General features: G+C 39.8%; 1 protein-coding gene across 1 annotated transcript in view; it reads left to right on the top strand.

Moving 5' to 3' along the window:
- Positions 1 to 5,155: 5,155 nt before the first annotated feature.
- LOC118819686 (E3 ubiquitin-protein ligase UHRF2-like) overlaps positions 5,156 to 26,477 on the top strand; it is a 90,617-nt gene continuing 69,295 nt past the window's right edge. The window contains exon 1 of the mRNA XM_036587531.1: positions 5,156 to 5,471. Coding sequence (XP_036443424.1) covers positions 5,181 to 5,471 — 291 coding nt within the window. The 5' untranslated portion in view covers positions 5,156 to 5,180. The remainder of the gene's footprint in view (positions 5,472 to 26,477) is intronic.

Genomic DNA, 26,477 nt, shown 5'->3' with positions numbered 1-26,477 from the left:
TGAGGCATCCGTCTTATCTGTCCTCGTGCAGGTTGTTGAGTTTATGATTTTACATTACATATTTTTATAGTAGTGTCATAAACCAAACTATGGAGGAATGAGCAGACAAGTTTGAGTGTTGATTAGGCAGTAAAATGTAGGAATTTTTCAGTATTTAGTCACCAAGTAGAGCTGGGTGATGTGGCAAAAATATATTGCTATGCTTCATGAAACTTTCCTGATGTCTCAGTGTTAATTTTTATAGATAGCTGATCAGTTAGAACAGAAAAATGCTATAAATATACGAATGCAACAATTTTTAGTCAATATTTTGCATACTGTTGTGCTAAATCCAGTTAAACGGGACCAATTTTGCTCTCTATAATGAAACATGCAGTCACAATAATGATATAGTCATATTGGCCAACCTATAATAAGATATTTCAATGAACAAGACCCATAGCCAGTGACGCAGTGAGGACATTTGTGGTGTATTAAGGAATAACAATTTAATTAAACATTTAGTACATAGTTTTTTTACACTTGATTATTTTTGCTACTAAAGTATTACTTTGGTAGATTATTACTTGAGTGTTGTTTAAATTAATACTCGTACTACTGAATAACATTTCCATGAGGGGAAAAAACATAATTTTTGCTCTTTATGTCTATATATACCTTCGAAGTACTCTTAAAGACCTGATTTTTTTTCTAATTTGACTTTGTTTATATTTAAACATCCAGCTAATATCAGTGTAAAATGAAGCTGCAACAGCTATGCTAATGTAGCTTTGTTTAAGGACCACTTTCGCTAAGTCACTTCACCTCACGCCACAAAAGAAAAGTTTATACGATTTATTTTTACATTATATATATATATATATACTTGAGTATGTTTAAATGTATACTTAGTGACTTTCACTCACTTTAGTTTGCTTCTTTATTGTTTTAGCAGAGGAGCTCCAAGACTAATGTAGCTAACGAGTAAAGAAAGTGTATTAGCTTTAAGTTAACTTGGTGCTAACTGCATAACTCTTCACACACTTACCTCAAACTATTAAGTTGTCTCTGTCTTATTTATGATGTTTCTGACACTTTGTGAATCCATAGAAATGGACAAATGTGTGTTAGCATAGCTAAAAACAGTAGCAGCTATTTTGAAACCTGCATTTTGTCAACATTGATCATTTTGTGAGGGAAACTTTACATGTTATTGAAAGCTGTGCTCAATCTTTACTGAGTTTTAGTGATCTGTGATTTGTAGGTCAGCAGAAAGCCCAGTTTTGGCATCGTCACATACAGAAATCTGATACATGGAAATACAGATTTCAAATATGATGTATATTAACACATATGGAGTTCCCTTGTATCCAACTTACGTTAATCACATATGAACATATATGTGACATACATGCCAACTTATTTGAAATTGGCCATTTTTGAATATGGCACATATATTTCAGCCATATATCAACATATACAAACATAAATGTGTGACATATTTAACACTATATGATAGACACAAATACTTCCTAATGAAATGAAAAGTATTGCACAATAAAACTCTAAAAACATGCAAAATTAAAACAGAAAATAATTTGGAATATTGTTCCCTGACATATTTAATGTGTAATATATGTTTGATATTCAAAAGCAAAAAGATAATAATAGTACCAATTATAACTATACTGGGATGGATTCAACCATGAATCAGACAAATATGTATGATCCATATATTATGCATAGAAGACTATTATATTTGATACTTACGTATGTCTACACAACATGTGATTTTAAATAGATGTCTGAGTCCATATATGGCCATCAGATGTCTGTATAGGACAGAACAATATGACATTTTAAAGACAGTAAATTAAACTGAAGTTTGAAAAATCACTAATAATGATTGTTTTCTGGTATTAGGAAGGTTTAATGTGACCCGTTGACCTTGGTTATGAAATCAGTTTTTTCCAAATTCAGCAGCCAACCACTAGGTGGCATTACACGCTTTAGTACTGGGCTGCATTCAGCATTCAGCATGAGTTTACACCAAATAGAAGCTGCGAGATGTGGACACCTGTAGTTAGACGCCAATCTGAAACATAGGACTTTTTCTAGAATAAATAAATACATTCAAATGCATTTTTGTCCACTTTATCAGCTCCACTGACCATATAGTTTCACTCTTTAGTTCTACAGTTACAGACTGTAGTCCATTTGTTTCTCTGCATACTCTGTTACCCTGTTCTTCAGTGGTCAGGACCCCCATGGACCCTCACAGAGCAGGTACTATTTGGGTGGTGGATCATTCTCAGCACTGCAGTAACACTGACGTGGTGGTGGTGTGTTAGTGTGTGTTGTGCTGGTCTGAGTGGATCAGACACAGCAGTGCTGCTGGAGTTTTTAAACACCTCAGTGTCACTGCTGGACTGAGAATAGTCCACCAACCAAAAATATCCAGCCAACAGCGTCCTGTGGGCAGCGTCCTGTGACCACTGATGAAGGACTAGAGGATGACCAACACAAACAGTGCAGCAGCAGATGAGCTATCGTCTCTGACGTTACATCTACAAGGTGGACTGACAAGGTAGGAGTGTCTAATAGAGTGGACAGTGAGTGGACACAGTGTTTAAAAACTCCAGCAGCACTGCTGTGTCTGATCCACTCACACCAGCACAACACACACTAACACACCACCACTACATCAGTGTTACTGCAGTGCACACAAAAACTGCTTGATTACTAATCGGTTATCAGTCAGTGTGTTTACATGCTCTTAATAATCTAATAAGTGCAGTAAATCAGATTTTGTCAGTAACTGGTTCAGTGTGTTTTCGTGCTCTTGAGTAATCAGTTAATGGGGAAACTCCTGGTCTACATGAGTCAGGCAGTAATCAGATCTCTGCTTTACAACCGGCCAATAAACTCACAGAAGAAGACGTGACATAAATGTAACTTGAGGCTCATCCTAAATACGAATAAACATCAACTAGAAGACTAATATTTAAACTCATGTCATCGAGCGTGTAGTCGGTTTCAGCGTCGCTCCTAAAGTGCTGTGCTCGTCTCGTGGGTGCCGTGTTAAACGCTGCTCGCTGTTTCCGGGACGACGCTCTGTTTTCACACATGCTCAAACTGAGAGAAACGAAAGAAATCAGAGTAAGAGTTCACACTGAAAAACCCCATTACTGAGCTCAGATCCAGCCTCTTTATCAGATTTCTAGACCTTAATCTGATCTAAGAAATCAGAGTTTGCTGTTTACACGATCACTTAATAATCAGATAACTGCAGAAAATCAGATTATGATCAGATTTTTAAGTGCCTGTAAACACACTCAGTGTTGCCAACTATGAAAGTAGCTAAAGCCGTGTTTGAAAAGCCACTAGATGACATCATGTGCTAATTAGCATATTTTTGACATCATTGCATCGTAATTGCCTTCCGCCTGGTGTCAGGTGGTGTCAGCCCTTTACGTCTGGCTGCTTCTCTCCTGTTCTCTGTGCTCACATACACCCTATTTTAATACAATTGAATTCCCATAAAGCTGCTATCATTATATAACACTAATGACTGGCAACATTGGCCCTCGTTCACCAACCGGTCTTAAGAAGAAATTTCTTCTTAAACCCACTTAAACCCACAGTTTTCACGAAGATTCTGACTCATCACTGTTTACTTATTTGGGATTTATTCTTAGGTAAGAACAGAATCTGCACACATTCAAGAGCACAAAGGTGAGAACAGTTCTGCACTTTAAGAACACGTCATGAATCTGACGGAGACTTTTTTAGAGCAAATTTAAGAAGGAACTTAGTAAGATATTGGTGCACATATGCAGCTCATTCACATATGTGCTTATTTGGAAAAGAAATCGATAAAAGAGGTCTGAAAAGTCGTTAAATCAAAGTGGCCAGCATCATTGTTATTAGTAGCTCCCCCTTGTGGTGAATCTTCAGACTGCTACACATGTAGGAGTGAATGAGTGAAGCCCTTAGAGCCCCAAGTCAGATCTATTTGATGACCCCTGCTCTAGCCCTTCAGCAGTGGTCAGGTTCTGCCTGTATGAGCACATACAATATGAATTAGAATTTAATCACAACTTTTTTATGTATTTGTAATTCACTTCAGATCTGATCAGCGATACATATTAAAACCAAATATGTCTGTGAAATCACTGTTATGACGTCGAGAGTTGGGTTTAATAGATGTGTAACTACAGTTATAAACCACACTCTTAAAAAAGATGGCTCTTCAAAGGTTCTTTATCAAAGGGAACGGTTCTGTTTAGAACCATTAGCTCTATACAGAACTATTTCATACTTAAATGGTTCTGTGCATGGTGAAATGGTTCTTCAGACTGAGAATGTGTTGTATAGGGTTCTTTATAGCACCTTCTTGAAAATGATTTTTTTTTTGTTGTGACATTGTAACAACAGAAGAACCCTTTTTGCTGCTGTATAGAACACATTTTCAGAAAGGTTCATTCTATATATATAAGCATCTGTTGCACGTTTCTCTATCGATCTGAAGAACCATTTCCCCATGCAAAGAACCATTCAATCCTGTGTTCATGGTTCTACATAGAACCATTTTCTTTACTAAAGAACCCTTGAAGAACCAGCTTTTTAAACATGTTCTCCATCAGTCTTTCACCATGCAAAGAACCGTTTAAGCACGTATGTAGTTCCACACAGAACTCATGGTTCTAAAAGAAAAAAAAGCAAACCAATCAGGTTTCACTCCTAACGGTTCTTATGGTCTGTTTTTTCAGCAGGGAGAGAACCCTTGAAGAACCATCTTTTTTTAGAAGTGTATATTATAAATGTCTAACTGTCGTTATTAATAATATCAACAAATCAATTTTTTGCTTCAACTTATTCGAAAATCGCAAAGCAAAAACAGCTGCCTGTGTCTTTAAATGCACATTTCAGCTTTAATTTCGCGAGATTTGAGTTGGGGCTGTTATTTCCCACCAGCTTTCCGCCAGGTCCCGCCACTTTCGGCGCTCTGATTGGCTGCTCCGGCGCAGCCAGCGGCGCTGTGATTGGCTGTGAGTTTTTTTACTCACTGCTAGCCAATCCCAGTGCACTTATATAACCAATCAGCGCGCAGGAAGAGGCGGGACCTGTCGGAAAACGGGTGTGATTAAAAAACAACGCCTCTTCTCGGCGAGAAAGTGAGTGTGTGTGTATATGCGTGTATGTATGTGTGTGTATGTGTGGACGCATGGCACCGTGAGCACTTTGAGACCGAGTTGCCCCTCTTTCCCCCCCCAAAACCCCCCGAAAGAAGAGCATTTTTGCGCAAAAAACAAAACAGAAAAACTGCACGCCCGGAGATGTGGATCCAGGTCCGGACCATAGACGGGAAGGAGACCCGGACTGTGGAGGATTTGTCCCGGCTGACCAAGATCGAGTCCCTGCGCCTGAAGATCCAGGACATTTTCCACGTTAGTCCGGAGCAGCAGCGCTTGTTTTACAGGGGCAAGCAGGTAAACAAGGACGAGGCTTCCTATTCGCCAGCTTCGTGTTCGAATTTTCCCGTTCCACCTTAAATGGTGCAGCAGCCAGAATGTAACTGCTGCACCTTTTAAGGTGGAACGGGAAAATTCGAACAAGTAACTGACTTCAGCTTCATTAAACAGGGTTTGTGTGCGCGCGCGGTCGCCTGTATGTACATATATATTCGTGTGCGTGTGTGTGTGCGTGCGTTCAATGTGTGTATCAGTGTGTGTGTGTGTTGGGATTAATCTAGCTTCCTGTTTGGATGGGAACTTGCGCAAGGACCCGAATTGCACCGAAAATATGCGCAGTGTTTCGAGGTTTTTGCGCCAATATTCGTTTTTTATTTTTGTGCAGTTGCGTTGCGTTGCCTTATGCTCGCGCTGGCTGGCCTTCACGTGCACGCGAGGACACAAACACGCAGCGCGAGAGCTTTTAGTTGGTGCATAAACACATGGGTTGGTTTTCTGCACCATGCTTGTGACAGCAGTGGGTCTTTTGGCTTCCCTACACACTGAAATTAGGAAGACACATAGAACCATGAACACTTAAAGAACGCTTTGCATGCTGAAAGGGTTCTCTGCATGGTGAAATTGTTCTTAATGTTGATGGAGAATGTGTTATGGTTTGATACACTCAAAAAAAGATGGTTCTTTAGTGAAGACAATAGTTCTGTGTTGAACCACAAACACTCAGAGAACCCTATGCGTGCTTAAGTGGTTCTCTGCGTGGTGAAATGGTTCTTTAGATTGATTGTGATACATATATGTGTAGATATAGAGATACATATCTATATAAACAACATATATGTTGTGTATGATTCTAGATAGCACCAAAGAGGGTTCTGTTATTGCTACAAGTCAAGCTTGTAGCAATAGAAGAACCCCTTTTGGTGCTACCTAGAACATTTCACCATGCAAAGAAGCATTTAAGCATGCAAAGGATTCTTTGAGCATTTATGGTTCTAAACAGAACCATTGCTTTTACTAAAGAACCATCTTCAAGAGTGAAACCATCAAGTGTGTCTGAGTGTCAAGCTTGTAGCGACAGAAGAACCCTTTTTGGTGCTATCTAGAACATTTCACCATACAAATAGGCATTTAAGCATGCCTTGAGTGTTCCTGGTTCTAAACAGAACCATTGCCTTTACTAAAGAACCAGTTTTCTGGGTTGTTGTTCCACTCCTAATCTAATGTTAACTAACCCTAACATCTGTGGTTCTACTCTTAATCCATCCTCGACCAAACGTTAATCCCTGACGTTAGTCGAACGTTTATCTGCTGCATTGATCGTTTATCCTCGTATCTAACGTATAATTCAGTGATCGATCATCTTTAATCTAGCATTTATCGCTAATCTGACGTTAATCCAATGATAATGTAACATTAGGATCGCCCATTATATCTGCATTAGTGAGCTAGAACAATAAGAGTAGCTTGTTTGTTTGTTTGTTTGTTTGTTGTTTTGGCCTTGCAGGATTGTCTTCCTGCTGCCTGTTTGTTTACGTCGCATGAGGACGCGCCAGAGCACGTGCTGCTCAGAGAAAGAGAGAGAGAGAGAGGGAGGGAGAGAGAGAGAGAGAGAGAGAGAGAGAGAGAGGGAGGGAGGGAGAGAGTGAGAGAGAGAGAGAGAGAGAGAGAGAGAGAGAGAGCTGGGTACTGCTTCAGAATAAGATTACCATTGTAAGGTTTATAAACAGTTTACAATGAGTTGATTAATGGTTATTAAGTAGGCATAAACATTATTAATAAGCAGTTAACACACAAATAAAAAAGGCAACAGGGACTTGTTTGCCTAATAGTGAACCCACATTCATCTACACTGTCAAACCTCCCATTCTAATGTTTACTGATCTCCATCAGTCACTGTTAAACCAGTCAGCTTCATCACATATTCATATTCATAGTCATCAGATGTAACAGCTTGGTTTACTTTTTCTGCTTCTTATTAATGTGTTATAACTGCTTATTAATCATTTTAAAGTGTTATACAACTATTAATTGTTGTATTCTCTCTCGATTTGTTCATCTCTTCTTAAACTCCCCTTTAAAGGCTCTTCATATAAACATGATCCTCATATGTTTCATATCTAAATACTCCGTTATCTTCATCACTACTTTCCAAAACCGCTGCAGCAGCTTCAGCAGCTGTAAACTCTCTGCACGCCGTTTCACACGAGTCTCCGATGTGGACTGAATGAAGAATGAAGGGTTTCCGGCGTGATGGTCAGTCCTTAGTGATTTCCTGAGTGTCCATTGGTCAGTTTCACACAGAATGTAGACGGACACACCAATCCACCAGTTCCACACGGTGAGAGGCAGATGACGTGTATCTCAGCCCCTCTTCATAGGCTCATAACTCCGGATGTGAGTCTCGTATGATCTCGTGATGAGATGGAATGGAAAGGGCGACTCTACAGATTCAGAAAACTGTATTATGATATTAATAATAGGTCAATAGACTGATTTTAAACAATTCATAAACTCTTCATAATTCATAGAGAGGCACCGATACCACTTTTTCCCTTCCAATACCGATACCTGATCCTTAAATATGTGCCAATACCGATACTAACTCTGGCCACCCTAACTGACCTATAAGTCTTGATGTTTATACAGTTGCATTTTAAAGTATTTTTGTTTTTTGGTAAAATCTGTTCTTTGTCACAAATAAAACACAGCTCGACTACTAGGTATTTACAAATTGGAGTACGTATGTATGTATGTATATATATATATATATATATATATATATATATATATATATATATATATATATACATACATCGCTGCTGTCTGAACAAAACCTTGTACCCTACAGGGTTTCGGAAATTTTACAGGACAAGGAAAACATTCTTAACTTTGAATGGAAGTGAATGAAATATTTTTTTCCAAGTAATTTTGGACCGTTTCTGTTGGTCCGTTCATCATAAAGGACAACTGCCTGTTTAAAATCAGGTCAGAAAATGGAAAAACAACAAAAAATGCACTACGTTTTGTTCCGACTACAATATATTAGATGCCTAAGAAAACCTGCTTTGTGTATTTACTGTATACATTCTACTATTCTATAATCAGTAATAAGAATCATGTTTAACAACATAAGTAAAAGCAAAATATCTTTATTGTATAAAACAGTTATAAACAGAGCTGAACAGTGTTCAGATAAACCTGTGGTGTTTACAGATCAGCACAGCAGCTTCTCTGTCTCAAAACCGGAGCTGAATGTTGTTTCACATCCAAATTTCTTGATTTGTTTGTCTCACACACGTCTCACTTACGCGCTTCTTTGTTTTGTAAATATCATCGTCGTTCATGCTGCCAGAAAACTTTGAGCGTTTTTTTCTGGCTTGGTTGAAGAGACGGGCCACAAGACCCCACTGCTGAGTGATGCAGCTGACTGATAGATTACTAGCCGGCTGCTGTGCTAAAGGCTAAATCAAGGCTAAAGGCACATTACGCTGAGAGCCTGGCGGTTCCTTTTGCTCCCTCAATAAGAACCTGGACTTACTTTAACTCCGACTGTGAGTGACCACACAGCAGCAGGTGAGTGACCAGTGCTAGATCTGAGGATGTAATGATGTCCCTTGTTTTCACTGCACTTCATCTCAGCACAGTTTTAATGTCTTTTAATCCCTCAATTTAGTTTATTTGCTATTTCATTACCTTTTAGTTCCTGAATTTAAATTTTTGGTTCATATGGTTCAGAGGTTGGTTTTACTTCCAAGTAAGATTTTGTTCAGTTATGGCTGCTTTTCAAAGGGTGGAAGTGGTAAATTTTGACGCTCTTCCTCCCTCGGGGTGACTTGAGTATAATTGCAATTGTGTTTCTTACTTCTTATGAGCTTCTTATGTGTTTATAACAATCCTGCGAAAGTCTTTCTGAGCTGCTGGTTCTCAGGAGCGATATTAGCTGTATTAATATGTAACACATTATTTTCTGTTTGTGTAAAGCTGTTTGAATTGCCGCTGTGTGTGAAAGCTGCTGTAAAACTTGCCTCGCCTTACTGTTTAGGAAAGCGGCTCCCGTTAGAGCAGCTCTTTTTCTGCTCTGTTGCGGCTCCAATTAGATTTGTATGTAAAAATAAAATAATCCTCCTTTACAGTAAAATAAAGCTCTGCTGATCGTTCAACACGGTTTAACAATAAATGGTCTTAAACTCTGGAGTTAATGTAGAACTGCTAATTCACCCTTTAACCCTGAAGATCAGCACAGACTGCTGGTCACCATAGCAACACAGACAACAGTCTCGCCTAGCTAGTAGCTAACGAGAAAGATTCAGGATGAACATTTAGAATTTTGAGACACATGGCCTCGTTTGCATGTAACCACTCCAGCTGGTTTCCTGATACGTTTAACCTGTCAAACACTAAAAAGTCGAACGTTGAGAGACATTTTACGAGAAACTGTTCTACTTCTGTGGAAAAGTTTCCTGCTGGAGATGCGAGAAAAGCGGCTATAGCTGAACTAAAGCTTAAAGCAGAGCAAAAAAAGTCTGAGTTTCGTTTATGTTATTTTTTTAAGGATATACTAGGACATTAACACACACTGAGACTGGGGCTGAAAGATGAATTGTTTTTATATCAATATTTGCGATTTTTAAATTGCAAGAGCTGCAGTTTTTTTTTAAATTACAGGCTGCATTATCAAAAACATTGTTTTAAGTTTTAAATGGGAAAATTGAAGCTAGTAACACAGAGTTTGTGAACTGCCTGTATATGAGTTACACCAGTCAGAGTCAACCAAACCAAAAATTTGTTACAATATTAGTGCAGTTAGATATTTTCCCCAAATCATTCTGCCCTACCTGGATCTTACAGCCAAGATATTAAAACATTACACCAATAATATAGATATAAAATGTTGTGGCTCCCAAAGTGGTTTGATTTTTGCTGTAATGGGACAAAATGGCTCTTCTTAGCATTTGGGTTGCCAAACACTGCATTAGCGTGTTTTTCCCACAAAATACTGACTTCACAGATGCTGCCATGAGCATTTTTACTGTTTCACAGTGCTTCCTCTAGGATTCTTTTCGGCAGCGTTGGCAGGCCACAACCCCCCATAAAACCAGGTCAAGGCCACCCCCCCACAACCTTCCCCCACTGTTAGCTTGATTTCTTTACTGTCCATCCACTGAAGATCAGGCTGAGGCCGTCAGTCTTACTGTTTCATTCAGTACATTTTCTCGCTGTAAAGTTGTAAACAAACAAGACGTCAAACAAGACGTTAGCCAGGCTTATGCAGAATAAAACAGCTCCTTTCGACCCACTTTGTTCATATTTCAGACCCACACTGTCCAAAAAGTTGACAAACTGTAAAACTGAACTTAATAACGTTGCAAAATATGGTCACTCCAACCTCCTCACAGTGCGCTGAGTTAGCCTGTACAGTTCACTCCACTGACCACCGGCTCAACTCATCTCTGACTGTTCATGCAACGTTCATCCACTTCCTGTGACCGTTGTTTCAAAGTAAAAGCCCTCTGCACTCTCAGAAATGAAGGTGTGAAACTGTCACTGGGGTGGTTCCCTCAAGGCTCCATCTCAGTACCTTTAGTCAGGGAACATAACTGAACCATAATCCACTGAAATGATATGTTCTAAGCTGTACTGACTCCACACACCCCGTCTCGTCTCCAGGCTTTTATTTTACTGTTCTGTTTAAAACATTCGGTTATGAAAAGGTACAAATACGAACTTTTCACCTGGAAAAACTTATTTAAGGTTCACAATCAGACCTTAGAAGCACTGTTGGAGCTTTGAGGGAACATTTACACTGTTTGTACTTTGATGGGCAAAAAATGTACCTGAACAGAACCTTTATTTCTCACAGTGTGCAGTTTCACTGCTTTATAAGGGTGGTCTTATTCTAAGGTGCTAACAAGAACAGATGGAGGAGGATGTGCACAGTGCTGTATGCCTTTGCTTCTTTTTAGTTGTGTAACAGCATGATTACTACACAGTGCTGCAGTTTTATTATTAATAGTAGTGCAATAATAACTACTAATATAATAACACTAATAATAGCCCAGACCTTCCAGGCTGTAATTATATCTCGCTGTTTGCACACTCTTTACCACTGGACTTCAATTACACACTAATTGAGGCACATAACAAAATTCCCGTTCCTTATTTAATTGGTTTGTATAATGTGTTGCTATGGAGATGCATAATACACATAGTTGCTCTGCGACTTATAGAAGCAGCTTTATTCACGAACACTGTCTAAGTCAGGCCCATACATGTTTCACTCGTTCCCCTGAAGCCCACTTTGTTACATTTGTATGGTTTTATGCACCAAAATCAGTCATATTTCATGTCTGAACAGCCCTTGGATTTAAAGAGACTGTGCCTTTAATACTGATGTATACAAATAAGCTCTGTTCTGATTGGCTGCCCTGTTTTGCACTTCATTCAGAAAGCAGTCCAGGCTGAAACACTCCTTATAACCTCAGGGAAGTGGGCGGGGCTAAACTACTGTACGCTGAACAGGGGGATGTATGTAAATGTGTTGGTTCTTGTGACATCACAAAAACTGTATTCAAAAAGCTTAATTATAAGTATGGACTGGAGTGTCAACAGTAACTTTTGGAATTTTAGCAGCATTTGCATAATACATTGAAATATTTTGACTGAAATGTAAAGTTAAAAGTTGTAATTTGACATCAAGGATTTTAAAACAATCCAAATAAATCACATTTTAATGAAAAAAACTTTGGTAAACAATCAGTTTAGGCTGTTTTCCCTCCTTACCCGAAATGTAGCCAATCAGCCGAGACGTGTTTGGTGTCTGAAATTTGCGTCTTTAGTTTTAGCGCCGGAGCTACGAGGCTAATGTGGCTAACGAGTAACGAAAGCTTGGTAATTGACCGTTCGCGAAATTATGATTGACAGGCCTCTCAGACAATCACAATCATCTCTAAACGTTCCTTCCTCAGTCAAGAATACCTCAAAACAAGCAGTGAGAACGGCAGTGGTACTAAATCAGACTGAATTATCAGGCTAAGAAATACTTTTCTGATCGTCTGGAGGGTGGCGCAATTATATTATTTCTTGGCCTCAAATGTTTTAAATGAAACTCATATAAAGCAGCATATATCAGTCCGCTGGCTTCATAAGGTCGGCACCCCACTGACTCTCTGTCGCTGCTGGTCCCCCCTCGGACCACCCAGATTACTGTCCTGCACACAAGCTCTAACTAGTTTTTAATCTACTCAAACAGATTTTAAATGCGCAGAGACTTTTATTTTAGAAAATAAACTAAGGCAAATATTACATACAACTGAGAAAACAAAAATCATGACTAGACCTCATATAAAATGATTTTATAGAAAATGTTGTTGACACTGTGCTGGATTAACATTATCTACTAAGCTAATTTACAAAGTGGAACTAAAGAGAGGAAGGAAGGAAAAATCAGCAAACTGGACTGTAAATGGAAAATGAGTGACAATGAGTGGAATTTTGTGTATTACTCTTCTTAAACACCGGTGGACCGCCTGGAAAACACTGAGCAATCGCCACTATCCACTTGCTATCAGGGTGGTTTAATGTATGTAAAGAGATCATTTCTTGTTCTCTTTAAATTTGCATAAAAATGTAAACATTCGTAGATCCACAATCATCTCGTTGTGCAACAAAGAAGTGGGAAGATTTCTCTAACGCACCTGTCAAGCAGCACGTCGAGTCGTGGCAACGGTTTAGTTATGCAGCTGACGGATTGTGGGTGAATTAATAGTTACAACAAAATAAACACGTTTTAATGAGGAAAAAACTGAAAATACAAAGCGGAAAAAATTAAAACGTCGAGATCGTGATGTAAACGGCAGCAGCTTTACTGGGAATTAGGAGCAGCGGTTTCGAGAAGCAGCCAGACGTAAAAGGCGGACACCGTCTGACACCAGACAGAATGTAAATACGACATGATGATGTCACAAATATGCTAATTAGCACATCGTCTAGGGGTTCCGTTGAAATTAGTTGTGCTTTTGTGCTGCTGAGTGTTTCAGTCTGTTAGTAGTACAGATGCTATCAGTTAGCCTGTACTGAAAGTTTGACGGACATTAGCAACGGTAACTAAGGGAGGCGGGACTTTCTCAGAATTGAATGGACACTTTATGAAGTAATGGTTTCTACAAAAAGGACAATGTTTAGAGATGCTACTGTTTTTAGTTATGCTAACATACTTTAGTCCTGAGTTTCTCAAACACATTGGGCTGTGGACCCCATGTGGGCCACAGAACACCCTTTGGTGGTCCTCGGGTCTATACTGAGGGGGAGCCAACAGTCTGTAGTGGGCCATCGATGTCGTAAAAATTTGTGACAAAAATGAAATAAGAATGAAATGCAAATTGTTTTTAAAAGGTAAACAATATTAATACGAGCTCTGCAACAACAGCACACAAAGCAGCTTTGTCTCCTTTTTTGCTCCCTAAATACAGTTTGTACAGCGTTTGAATTGTTCACTCGCGAGTGACTGAAAAAGAAAACGTGCTGCAGAAGCTCTCCTCTTACTTTGAAACCACTCCGCCAAACTCATGTTAATTATTGATGAACGTTGCGTATTGCGGAGCTGGACATCCAAACTTTGGTGTGTTTAGAAAAATCAGAAAAATGAAAATTTAAAAATGCTGTCTGGTGATAAATTGGTGGGCCTTGGGGAGGAAAAGGTTGAGAACCCCTGCTTTGCCCTAATATAACAGCAAGCAGCTCTATTTTAGATTGCTTAGCGACTCAACGTGGTATTGAGGTGAGTGTGTGATGGTTCAGGCCTGCAGCTAGCACCATGCTAATTAGCGGGACTTCAGCGTCCATTACCTATTCGCTGCATTAGCTTTGTAGCCACAGAGTTAAAACTATAGAAGATAAGCTTCAGACACGAGTCTTGGCTGACCAACCAAATCTGGAGTAACTGGGTACCTTTGGCTAACTTATCGTTTGAACTCTGAGGTCTTTCTTTGTTTAAGATGGATTCCAGTAGGAAGCTGTTTTCTCGTCTGAGGCCAGAGGAGCTGTTGCAGTCCCGGATTTGAGTTGAGTTCGAGTCGACTCGTAATTCGAGACGGGGGTAAAAACTGTCAGGGTATTTTCACGCTGTTCTCTGACTGCAACTCGCGAATGAGTGATAAGAGCTTTACATTCCCTCCCAACCCCCCTGAACATAGTCACAAACAAAAAGCACAGACAGAATCGAGCTGCTGTTACTGTGTTTAGCTGTGCTAACCTACTTCAGTCCACGCTTGTAGATAACAGTCTGTCATGAGGCGTCAGAAACCGCGTAAGCAGGTCTACTAGAGATTATTTCACTACTCGACACAGTCTGAGGTGAGTGTGATTTGACCCTCCTGTTATCCTCAAACTCACCAACATCACCAAAACCAGCTCTTATCTTTGTGGTCAGTTTGGCCCCAGAAATTTAAACCCCTGTGAATTATGCTTTCCCCTCCCCCCATGTGGTGTGAACTATCATATCAGTGGTTCTCAAACTACTACAGGTGTAGTTATGTTAGGTTGGGTGTGTTACAGGTGTGGTTATGTTAGGTGTGTTACAGGTGTGGTTATATTAGGGTAGGTGTGTTACAGGTGTGGTTATGTTAGGGTAGGTGTGTTACAGGTGTGGTTATGTTAGGTGTGATACAGGTGTGGTTATATTAGGGTAGGTGTGTTACAGGTGTGGTTATGTTAGGTTAGGTGTGTTACAGGTGTGGTTATGTTAGGTTAGGTATATTACATGTGTGGTTATGTTGGGTTAGGTGTGTTACAGGTGTGGTTATGTTAGGTGTGTTACAGGTGTGGTTATGTTAGGGTAGGTGTGTTACAGGTGTGGTAATATTAGGGTAGGTGTATTACAGGTGTGGTTATGTTAGTGTAGGTGTGTTACAGGTGTAGTTAGGTTAGGTGTGTTACAGGTGTGGTAATGTTAGAGTAGGTGTATTACAGGTGTGGTTATGTTAGGGTAGGTGTATTACAGGTGTGGTTATGTTAGGTTAGGTGTGTTACAGGTGTGGTAATGTTAGAGTAGGTGTATTACAGGTGTGGTTATGTTAGTGTAGGTGTGTTACAGGTGTGGTTATGTTAGGTTAGGTGTGTTACAGGTGTGGTAATGTTAGAGTAGGTGTATTACAGGTGTGGTTATGTTAGGGTAGGTGTGTTACAGGTGTGGTTATGTTAGGTTAGGTGTATTACAGGTGTGGTTATGTTAGGGTAGGTGTGTTACAGGTGTGGTTATGTTAGGGTAGGTGTGTTGCAGGTGTGGTTATGTTAGGGTAGGTGTGTTGCAGGTGTGGTTATGTTAGGGTAAGTGTGTTACAGGTGTGGTAATATTAGGGTAGGTGTGTTATAGGTGTGGTTAGGTTGGTTTAGGTGTGTTACAGGAGTAACACATCTGCAATTTTGAGGGTATTTTATGCTTGAAAACTTTCTTTGAATGTTTAAATTTTACTTTATTGTTGCACAAAAAAAAATCTGTAATTATAATTGTTGTTTGTTTTGCTGCTGCATTATCCAGAAGCATATTAAAAATGTTTTTTGTAGTACTTCATTCTTATTTCTTTCTTTCTTATTTCTCTTCTGCTCTAGCTACAGTCTCGCATTAGACACAGTGAGGTATACAGAATTGAAAACATTTTAAAAAAGCAGTGATATCGGATCGGTACTCTGTATCAGCCAATACCCAGAGTTCAGGTATTGGAAGAGAAAAACTGGGATCACCAGTTAATTTTATGCCCATTTGTCCCCATTAAATTAGGAAAAGTCATTAAATATGAAACAAAAATGATTTCAATAATTTATTCAGAGACGTTAAACGCTGAATGAGGTCATATTGACCCCCAAGATAATTCATAGCAGTTTGCGTCATGCTGATGGTTGATGTATCACCCTTTATTACTTCATTTCTTTTCAAATGTACACATTTAGGTTGGAGTGTCTGTAGATCTGCAGAGTAAATATAAAAGGGACTTTGTCCACCTGGCTGGCTAATATTGACCAGTAGAGTTTTGAATCATCCTTAATTCAGCTCAGCCTCGCTAGTGAATGGAAGAAAAAGACAAAGCACTTGGCGCTTTTCCACCACGCGGCCTGATTATCACAAAACTTAGTGTTTAGCGTTTAGAGCTTTAAAACGCCCAGAGGCCTGAACAGGGGGAGAGTCGACTTCTGGCGTCAAACCAAACGTACACAGTGTCTCCCCTGCAGTGTCTGAAGTTCTTCTTTAGTTTTAGTACTGGAGCTACGATGCTAATGTAGCTAATGGAAGCCTGTTAGCATGGTGCTAACTGTGTGCTTTGCCTCAAACTGTGTAGAGTGGTTTAGTTCTCTCTAGTAGACTTGCTGATGTGCTTTCTGACCCTGTGTGACACCCTGCTATCTATAAACATGGGCTAAAGAACATTAGCGCAGCTAAAAACAGTAGCAACAGCCATTCCGTAGCCTGAATTTGGGCCCGGCCTCTGCATGCCAATGTAAAATGTCAGCGTCTACATTTGTAGTCTTGCCGTGTTCGTGTGAGTGTGGTTGTGTGTGTGTGTGTGTGTGTGTGTGTGTGTGTGTGTGCGAGTGTGTGTGTGGTAGAGGAGCGCGGGAGCACAATGGCGGCGGATTGGGAAAGAGCACAAAGCCAGCATCGTATCTGCCGTTAACCTTAATGATCAGCTGTGCTGGACACGCCGCGGGCTGTCGGGAAGCGGCGGCGAGGCGGTTAATTGCTTTAGCTTCGTGGTTCACTGTAATGAAAAATAAGCTGATGGACACAAATGTCCTCTGAAAAAAAGTGGTTCGTACGTGGTTGGGTGTGCATTCGTCTTGGGAGAGTACGTTTACAAAGGAATTCATGATCCTTCAGAAAGCGTATTTCATTGAACTGTGTGCTGTTTGCTGCCTAGAGACGCACAATGATATCAGAGTCATATCGGTATCGCTTAAAAAAAATATATCTGCTTCAGACAGATTTGATGGATAATTCAAACTTAGGGCTGGGCGATATGGCAATGTACATCGTTATTGTGATCAATTATGTCACAATATAATACAGTATGCTCTTCTGAATGTGTCGTGTATATCGTCAGTGCTTGTAGACACCGACCAACTGCATGTTTCACCATGAAGAGAGCAAAATTAGCCCCGTTTAACTGGATTTAGTGCCAAATATTAATTGTATTTTTTTAAATTGTAATTTTTTTTAGGCACTACTGGTTGTTTGTTTTCTTTGTTATCTGGTCAGATGTGTTAAAAAATAAATATTGTGATGTATTGTTTATTGCGAAGATTTATCGAAGTATCATGATTTGATTTTATGTCGTATCGCCCACCTTGAAATTTGATGTCAATATATATTGTACTCGGGAAGAGCACAGTGTTTTGGGCTGGAGGTGGAGGTGGAGTGAACTTTGCTCATACGATAATACGATTAATCATCTTTATATGAAAATTGCAATATGAAATCGCAAGAGCTATAATTTTAATTACAGGCTATATTATGAACACTAATATCTTAAGCTTTAAAAACCTGGAGCTTGTGATCTGCCTGTAAATTAGTTAGGCAAAACAAAGGCATGTAGAGGAAAAAAAAAAAAATGACAATATTTTATTGTTACCATGAGCTATTTTATTAGCATCATAAACTGGCAGCTTGGTGTATTACGTTCTGTGTTCAGGCCTCAAGCCAGAAAAAACATGTACACATATATACATATATGCATGTAGATATGTTCTTTTCTTCTTGGCCAAAGTAACTTGTCCTTAATTTATAGAAAATTTAAAATGCAGTCACATTATCGCGTAGAAAAATCGCAATTCAATATTTTTCCCGAATCGTTCAGCTCTACATGAGCATATTTTTTCTTGAAACTACCAAGCAGTGACTGAGGAACAGTATAATAATTTAAGCTTTACCGCTCACCTTAAGATTAAGATGTTGTATAAATGTATCCTGAATGAATATATTTCTTTATTTATGTTTTTACACGTTTAGTGTTTTTGGTATTCAGCCGTCAGCATTGAGGTCAACGTGGCAGAATCACTCTTAGTGTAAATCTCTCATGACTGAATAAAAACTATGCTCAATATGGACACATTGCACATTATTTATGTATTAGAACGTCTCCTTTTTGTCTTGACCCCGTTATTCATCACTTTCCAGTCAGCGCTCTGTCGCTCCGTGCTAGCCGTTTATCTGTTAGCGCACTCGCTGAGGCAGCTTAGAGTGGAAAGCCCTCCTTGTTATGCAAGGAGACGGCAGCCATCTTGGATGGCTGTGCTGGCTTTGTCGACTGCAGGAACACACACACACACACAAACACACACACACACACACACACACACACACACACACACACACAGTAACCCGACCGCGAGTTGAATTATTTAGAGATTTTTTTTTCTTGTATTCTCTCATTGTTTACTGAACCCAGTGGTTTTATATTTTTCTTTAAACCAATAGGTAAAAAGAATTTCCACCCCAAATACAGTCGATCAGTCAGGACATATTTGGTGTCTGAGGTCTGTAATCCTATAATCCTAACCCTGTCCAGATCTTGTTCGCTGTCGAGAGAAGACTCCAGAGCTAATTTACTGGAGCTACGAGGCAAATGTGGCTAATAGGTAATCATGTTAGCTGTTAGCATGGTGCTAACTGCATTCCCAGATCATCACAGACTTCTAATCTCTCATCTCCAACAGCCTTCGTGATGTGGCTTCGGTATGAATGTATAAAAGTGGACACAAATACCAAACGTATAGTTTCTCCAGCCCATTAATCAAAGTGTAGTCAGTCAGCAATAAACATGGTTGGTGTCCAAAGTTTGCTCCTTCAGTTTTAGCTCTGGAGCTACAGGGCTAATGTAGCTAACCAGCAATGAAAGGTTATTAGCATTAGCCAGTTAGCATGGTGCTAACTACACGCCTACATCATCACACACTCGCCTCAAACTGTGTCGAGTTGTTTAGTAATATCAGAAGGACTTGCTAATGTAGCTTCTCCAACTGAATGAGTCAGGAAGTACCAAAAGTCGGCTTGACTGGGGAAAATTTTGACACAGTGCTCAAATTTTCACTTAAATTTCTTGTATTTTTACCTGAAAAATACACGCCCACATTAATCAGAACGTAGTTGATCCGAAGTTTGCTGCTTTAGTTTTAGCGCTGGAGCTACGAGGCTAATGTAGCTAACTAGGGAAGCTAACTAGCCCCGAGTTAGCATGGTGCTAACTGCGTGCCTAAATCATCACACACTCGCCTCAGTTGTCGAGTTGTTACGCTAATGTGGCTTCAGACCCTGTATGAATATGTAAAAATGGACAAAAGTACGTTAGCATGGCTAAAAGCAGAAGCAGCCATTTTGAAGCCTGTGTTTTTTCAGTGTCGCCCATTTTTTAAAGAACGTTTTATAAGTTATTGGATCTGTGGTGTTTAATCTGTACCGAGTTATAACTATTTGTATTTTGTATACACTAAAAAAAATGTACTTCAGAGGTTCTTTAGTAAAGGGAATTGTTCTATGTAGAACCGTGCGTTCCATGTAGAACCATATTATGTGTAAATACGTTTGCATGGTAAAATGTTTCTTCAGATTGAGGGAGAATGTGTTGTATATGGTTGTATATAGCACCAAAAAGGGTTGTTGTATTGTTAGGCTTGACATGGTAACAATAAAAGAACCCTTTCTGGTGCTAACTAGAACCATTTTCAAAAAAGGTTCTATTTAGAACCATATATAACACATTTTTTGTCGATCTGAAGAACGATTTCCCCATCTGAAAAACTCGTAAACGTGAAATGGTTCTATATAGAACTCATGGTTCTAAATATAGCTGTTCCCTGTACGAAAGAACCCTAGAAGAGTGTGTAGGACAGCAGAAAGTTTTCCGACGCTGGTTGACGTACTGTTATCTGTAAACATGGGCTAAAGTACGTTAGCATGGCTAAAAACAGGAGCAGCGTCTTGAAGGCTTTTCTCTCTCTCTCTCTCTCTCGCTCTCTCTCTCACTCTCTCTCTCTCTCTCTCGCTCTCTCTTTCCTTCCTTTCCCTACTCAGCTCCATGAATAAGTCGTCCAACACTCAATGTGTGTCCTGGCCTCGTAAACATACTTGCGTCACACACACACACACACACACTGCTTCCTCATAGCTCTCGATCGCCCTTTTAGCCTGATTCAGGACCAGTGGCCGTCCTACAGGAAGTAGTTTTGAATCCGCGTCTGTAACAGCTGACGGGGCTCAGTTTGTTTATTTATTCATTCACTGCATATTTGACATTATTCATTCTCTCTCTCTCTCTCTCTCTCTCTCTCTCTCTTTCTCTCTCTCTCTCTCTCTCTCTCTTTCTCTCTCTCTCTCTCTAAAGGGTTAACAGACCAGCAGCTCGCCCTAGCGACAGCTGCTCGCGCGACCTTTTCTCTCCTGCCTCCTCATTGGCTGCTCGCTCCTCTGCCCTCCAGCGATTGGCTGTTTTTAAAAATATGCGTGTTGGCTATTGGCTAGTTCAGGCTAACGTGTCGCTTGCTCAGAGGCCAGACGAGTTCCTGTGTACATTCAACATAAACTTATTTTTAATGTTAAATCTTAGTGACCCAACGACCGTACGTTGTCTCCAAAGCCCGAAGATTATAGAATAATTCCAGTTCGTTAAAATGTCTGCATTCAGTGTGTGCGGTGTAAACAGAGTGATTCAGAGTGGTTTGGTGTGAGATGGTTCAGGTGTCTTTACAGTGGTGGTGATAGGAACCAGGGGTCGCCATGACTACAACACAAATATAGACATTTTATTTACTATCCAGAACCACCAGTGAACCTACATGAGTCTTCTGAGTTTATATGGAATGTTGATGATGGAAAAATGATGGTAAGTACTGTAAATATCTCAGTCATCAGGCAGTGAATTCATAACCATTTCATGTAGGAACTTTCTGTGAGGGAGCTTTTGGAGGTGGTCGTCTGGTTCCTATCACCACCACTGTGAACAGTTCTGACTCTGTAATTTTCTCTACAACGGAGCATTTCACACCAACCATTCTGAACCACTCTGAACGGCTCTGTTTACGTTTTAAACATTTAATTATGCTGAAATTTTCGAAAAATCAGTTCACTTTTAAACTTAGCATAGCCAGAATTAGCTAATGGAATTTGGCTGAATTAGCAAAAATCTTTAGTAACAGAGACTTAATTAAGAGTGAAAACGTACTTCTTAGCTTTGCGATGCGAGTTTTGCCCAGCTTAATTCCCCAGTAGTCGTGTTAGTTGGACTGAGGGGCATGTAGCGCTAGCTAAAATGATGTGTGTGTGTGTGTGTGTGTGTGTGTGTCTGTCCTAGTGGTTTTGGCTTCTGCTGTGTATGCGCTGCAGACGTACACTCCGCCGTGCTGGCTGCATGCCTGTCTGGAATAGCTGGTCATGTTGGAAGGAACCAGAGGGAGAGTGAGAGAGAGAGAGAGAGAGAGAGAGAGAGAGGCCTAGCGTCGCTTATCAACCTCTCTGATCCTGGCACGGTGACCAGTGACCAGTGGCTCAAGCCGACAGCCTTTACAAGCACTTCGCTGACCTCAGCTGTTTGGGTGGCCTACTTGTAGGGGTCTGTTGTGAGACTTAAAGCTGCACTATGTAAGATTTTTGTTGCTAAAACTAGGGATGCATGGCACTGTTATCAGGTATCGGGTCAATACCGAGCTCATTTACTCAATCATAAAAATTCACCGATACCAACATTACGATATCAGCTGATACCGTGTGCTGTAAGCCAAGTGAAGCTGCAGCCCTAATGAATATAGTGAAGGAAGATCTGCTCAAACAGAGAACAGTTACTGACTCCGTCACAGTCGGACACAAAGCCGTCACTCACTTTAAATATTCCACCTTGGCAGATTCCCACCAGGAATATACTGTGTGATTTTAGCCCGTTCATAAATACTCAAACACAACTGCTTCCACAACACGGATGGAGACACGTAGGCTAACAAAACGGAGGAGAAAGAGTCGATGTGTGCTATCAAAGTCTGTATATGAGACTTTACTCTGTTTGACTGAATACATTTCCGAGATATACATGTTTATACAGTGATTCTTTTGTAAAATAGACTGTAGAGAGACCAAACTGTCCTACTGTGGACATCACTGCCTGCTTTTAGCTTCAGTGCTCAGTGTTAGCAGCGCTGCTCAGTTTCTCTAGAGAAAACTATAGAGAAGTCAGTTTTCACTTAAGGACGGCCGACAGTATTTTCCAGGATGGTTCTGGCTCTGAAGCCCTGCCACAACACATTAACAGTCATTCAGGTCAAATGGTGAACCTCCTTAAGGCTGCACTATGTAACATTTGGGGATTTGGAGACCTCTCTGGTAGAAATCTGTCACTGAACACAACGTGTGGAGGAACACTTTATCCCATCAGTTGTGCTTTGGTCCGCCTTCCCCAAGCGGATGAATCTGACGATTAAAAGAGAATTCAAAGAGTAAACTTGGTGAAGGAGCGTCTTCTGAGGATGTGAGTGAATTACCTACTATTATTATCACATCTTCATCAGTATGATGTTGATTCAGAGATCGTTTGAGGCCGAAACATTGAGCCGGACCTTCTTTTTGAGTCTGCATGTGACGTTAATACGTAAAGATGTACGACGTGGTGTGAAAACTGTTAAATGATTATTTCAGGCTTTACAGGGCGACTCGCAGCAGCACACACTCACCACACTCACATGTCCTGAAATTTTGGCATATGGTGGCATAAACGACTGTGATACTGTTTGATTCATTCTGACCAATCAGGCTTTTCTGAATTCTTTCCATTTCTGGCCTGCTTTTAATTGAAGTGAGTTTCACGGCGTGACATTTTAAGAGGAGCGAGAAGGTGCTGATTGTGACTTTAACGCAGGTTGTTGGAGGGTGTAATGAGCTGACGGGTCCGGGCTCCCTGCTCTAACTTCTTCTTCCTGTGGAGTTAGAGTTGAATACGTTCTTGTCTGTGAGAATGAGTCAACAGGCCGTCATTCCAAAGCAGCTGCTGGAGCCGTTAGGAGTCTGTTAAGCTGTCAGTAGAGTTTTAGTAGTGTTGTATATTCTTTAGTACATTAGATGCACCTGTAGCTCTTCGTCATATTGCTTCAGCACCTTCCTGATAGGCCTGCTGGGGTGAGTAGGCCTGGCAGCCTTTGTTTGAGCTGTTTATGACCCACAGTGATTAGATTTCACTGTTTACAGAATGTGGATGTGTGTTTTCTGTTTCATTGCTGCATAATTTTCGGTAAATTTAAAGGTACAGTTTGGCAAAAAATAGTCACTTTGTTAAAGGGCCAAATTAAAAAATGATCTACTGTATTATCTGCTGCATCTACTGTAAACATTGTTACCCACCTCCTACAGTGGTGCTGGTGGTCTAGAGTGAGATTTTCCACGTTAAAGGTGCCATATGCGTTTATTCAGTATTTTAAATTGTTCTCTGATGTCTACATAGAAGGCTTGTGACTTTGTTCGGGCTGGAGCGGTAAAATCTGAACAGGAAGGAGGCGAATAGGAAGCTGATTAAAAAAAACAAACTTTATTGAGCCTAAACATGGCTCAAATATCATGACTGTCATAGCCAAGCTAACGCTAACCATCTCCTCTCTGGCAGCACTGTTTAGCATTTATCAGCGGTTCCACAGCTGGTTTGACATTTATTGAATTATGGCTTGAAAATCGTGTGCTGTAAGATTTTGAAGTAACGCTAGAGGAGGTTTTGAACTAAGGCTAGACGAGGTTTTGAAATAACGCTAGACGAGATTTTGAAATAACGCTAGACGAGATTTTGAAATAACACTAGACGAGATTTTGAAATAACGCTAGACGAGGTTTTGAACGCTAGACGAGATTTTGAAATAACGCTAGACGAGATTTTGAAATAACACTAGACGAGATTTTGAAATAACGCTAGACGAGGTTTTGAACTAACGCTAGACGAGGTTTTGAACGCTACACAAGGTTTTGAACTAACGCTAGGCGAGATTTTGAAATAACACTAGAGGAGGTTTTGAACCAATGCTAGACGAGGTTTTGAAATAACGCTAGACGAGATTTTGAACTAACGCTAGACGAGGTTTTGAACTAACGCTAGACGAGGTTTTGAAATGACACAAGGTTTTGAAATAACACTAGACGAGGTTTTGAACTAACGCTAGGCGAGATTTTGAAATAACACTAGAGGAGGTTTTGAACCAATGCTAGACGAGGTTTTGAAATAACGCTAGACGAGATTTTGAACTAATGTTAGACGAGGTTTTCAACCAACGCTAGACGAGGTTTTGAACGCTACACAAGGTTTTGAACTAACGCTAGATGAGGTTTTGAACGCTACACGAGGTTTTGAACTAATGCTAGATGAGGTTTTGAACTAACGCTAGACGAGGTTTTGAACTAACGCTAGACGAGGTTTTGAAAAAACGTTAGACGAGATTTTGAAATAACGCTAGACGAGATTTTGGAATAACGCTAGACGAAGTTTTGAAATAATGCTACACGAGGTTTTGAAATAACGCTTGATGAGATTTTGATATAATGCTAGACGAGGTTTTGAAATAACACTAGACGAGGCTTTGAACTAACACGACGAGGTTTTGAAATAACACTAGACGAGATTTTGAAATACCGCTAGACGAGGTTTTGAACTAACGCTAGATGAGGTTTTGAACTAACGCTAGACAAGGTTTTGAACTAACGCTAGACGAGGTTTTGAAATGACACTACACGAGGTTTTGAAATAACGCTAGACGAGGTTTTGAACCAATGCTAGACGGGATTTGTAAATAACACTAGACGAAGTTTTGCAATAACGTTAGACGAGATTATGAAATAACACTAGACAAAGTTTTGCCATGACGTTAGACGGGATTATGAAATAACGCTAGAAGAGGTTTTGAAATAATGCTAGACGAGGTTTTTAAATAACGCTAGACAAAATTTTGAAATAACGCTAGATGAGGTTTTGAACGCTTGACGAGATTTTGAAATAACGTTAGACAAGGTTTTGAAATAACGCTGGACGAGATTTTGAACTAAAGCTAGACGAAGTTTTGAATTAACGCTAGTCGAGGTTTTGAAATAACGCTAGACGAGATTTTGAAATAACGCTAGACGAGGTTTTGAATTAACGTTAGACGAGATTTTGAAATAACATTAGACGAAATTTTGAAATGACACTAGACGAGGTTTTGAACTAACGCTAAACGAGATTTTGAAATGACACTAGATGAGATTTTGAAATAACGCTAAATGAGGTTTTGAACTAACGCTAGACGAGGTTTTAAAATAATGCTAGACAAGGTTTTGAAATAACACTAGATGAGATTTTAAAATGACACTAGATGAGATTTTGAAATGACACTAGACGAGGTTTTGAAATAACGCTACACAAAGTTTTGAAATAGCGCTAGACGAGGTTTTGAAATAACGCTAGACGAGATTTTTAAATAACGCTAGATGAAGTTTTGAAATAACGCTTGACGAGATTTTGATATAATGCTAGACTGGATTTTGAAATAACACGACGAAGTTTTGCGTTAACGTTAGACGAGATTATGAAATAACGTTAGACGAAATTTTGAAATAACGTTAGACGAGATTTTGAAATAACGCTAGACGAGGTTTTGAAATAACACTAGACGAGGTTTTGAACTAACACGACGAGGTTTTGAAATAACGCTAGACGAGATTTTGAACTAACGCTAGACGAGATTTTTAACTAACGCTAGATGAGGTTTTGAACTAACGCTAGACGAGGTTTTGAAATGACACTACACGAGGTTTTGAAATAACGCTAGACGAGGTTTTGAAATAATGCTAGACGGAATTTGTAAATAACACTAGACGAAGTTTTGCAATAACGTTAGACGAGATTATGAAATAACGCTAGACAAAGTTTTGCCATGACGTTAGACGAGATTATGAAATAACGCTAGAAGAGGTTTTGAAATAATGCTAGACGAGGTTTTTAAATAACGCTAGACAAAATTTTGAAATAACGCTAGATGAGGTTTTGA

The sequence above is a fragment of the Colossoma macropomum genome, unplaced genomic scaffold (genome assembly GCF_904425465.1).
Source record: "Colossoma macropomum unplaced genomic scaffold, Colossoma_macropomum, whole genome shotgun sequence".
NCBI classification, from domain to species: domain Eukaryota; kingdom Metazoa; phylum Chordata; class Actinopteri; order Characiformes; family Serrasalmidae; genus Colossoma; species Colossoma macropomum.
Note: the sequence above shows the minus strand (reverse complement) of the source record. Positions and strands in the feature narration are given on the sequence as shown.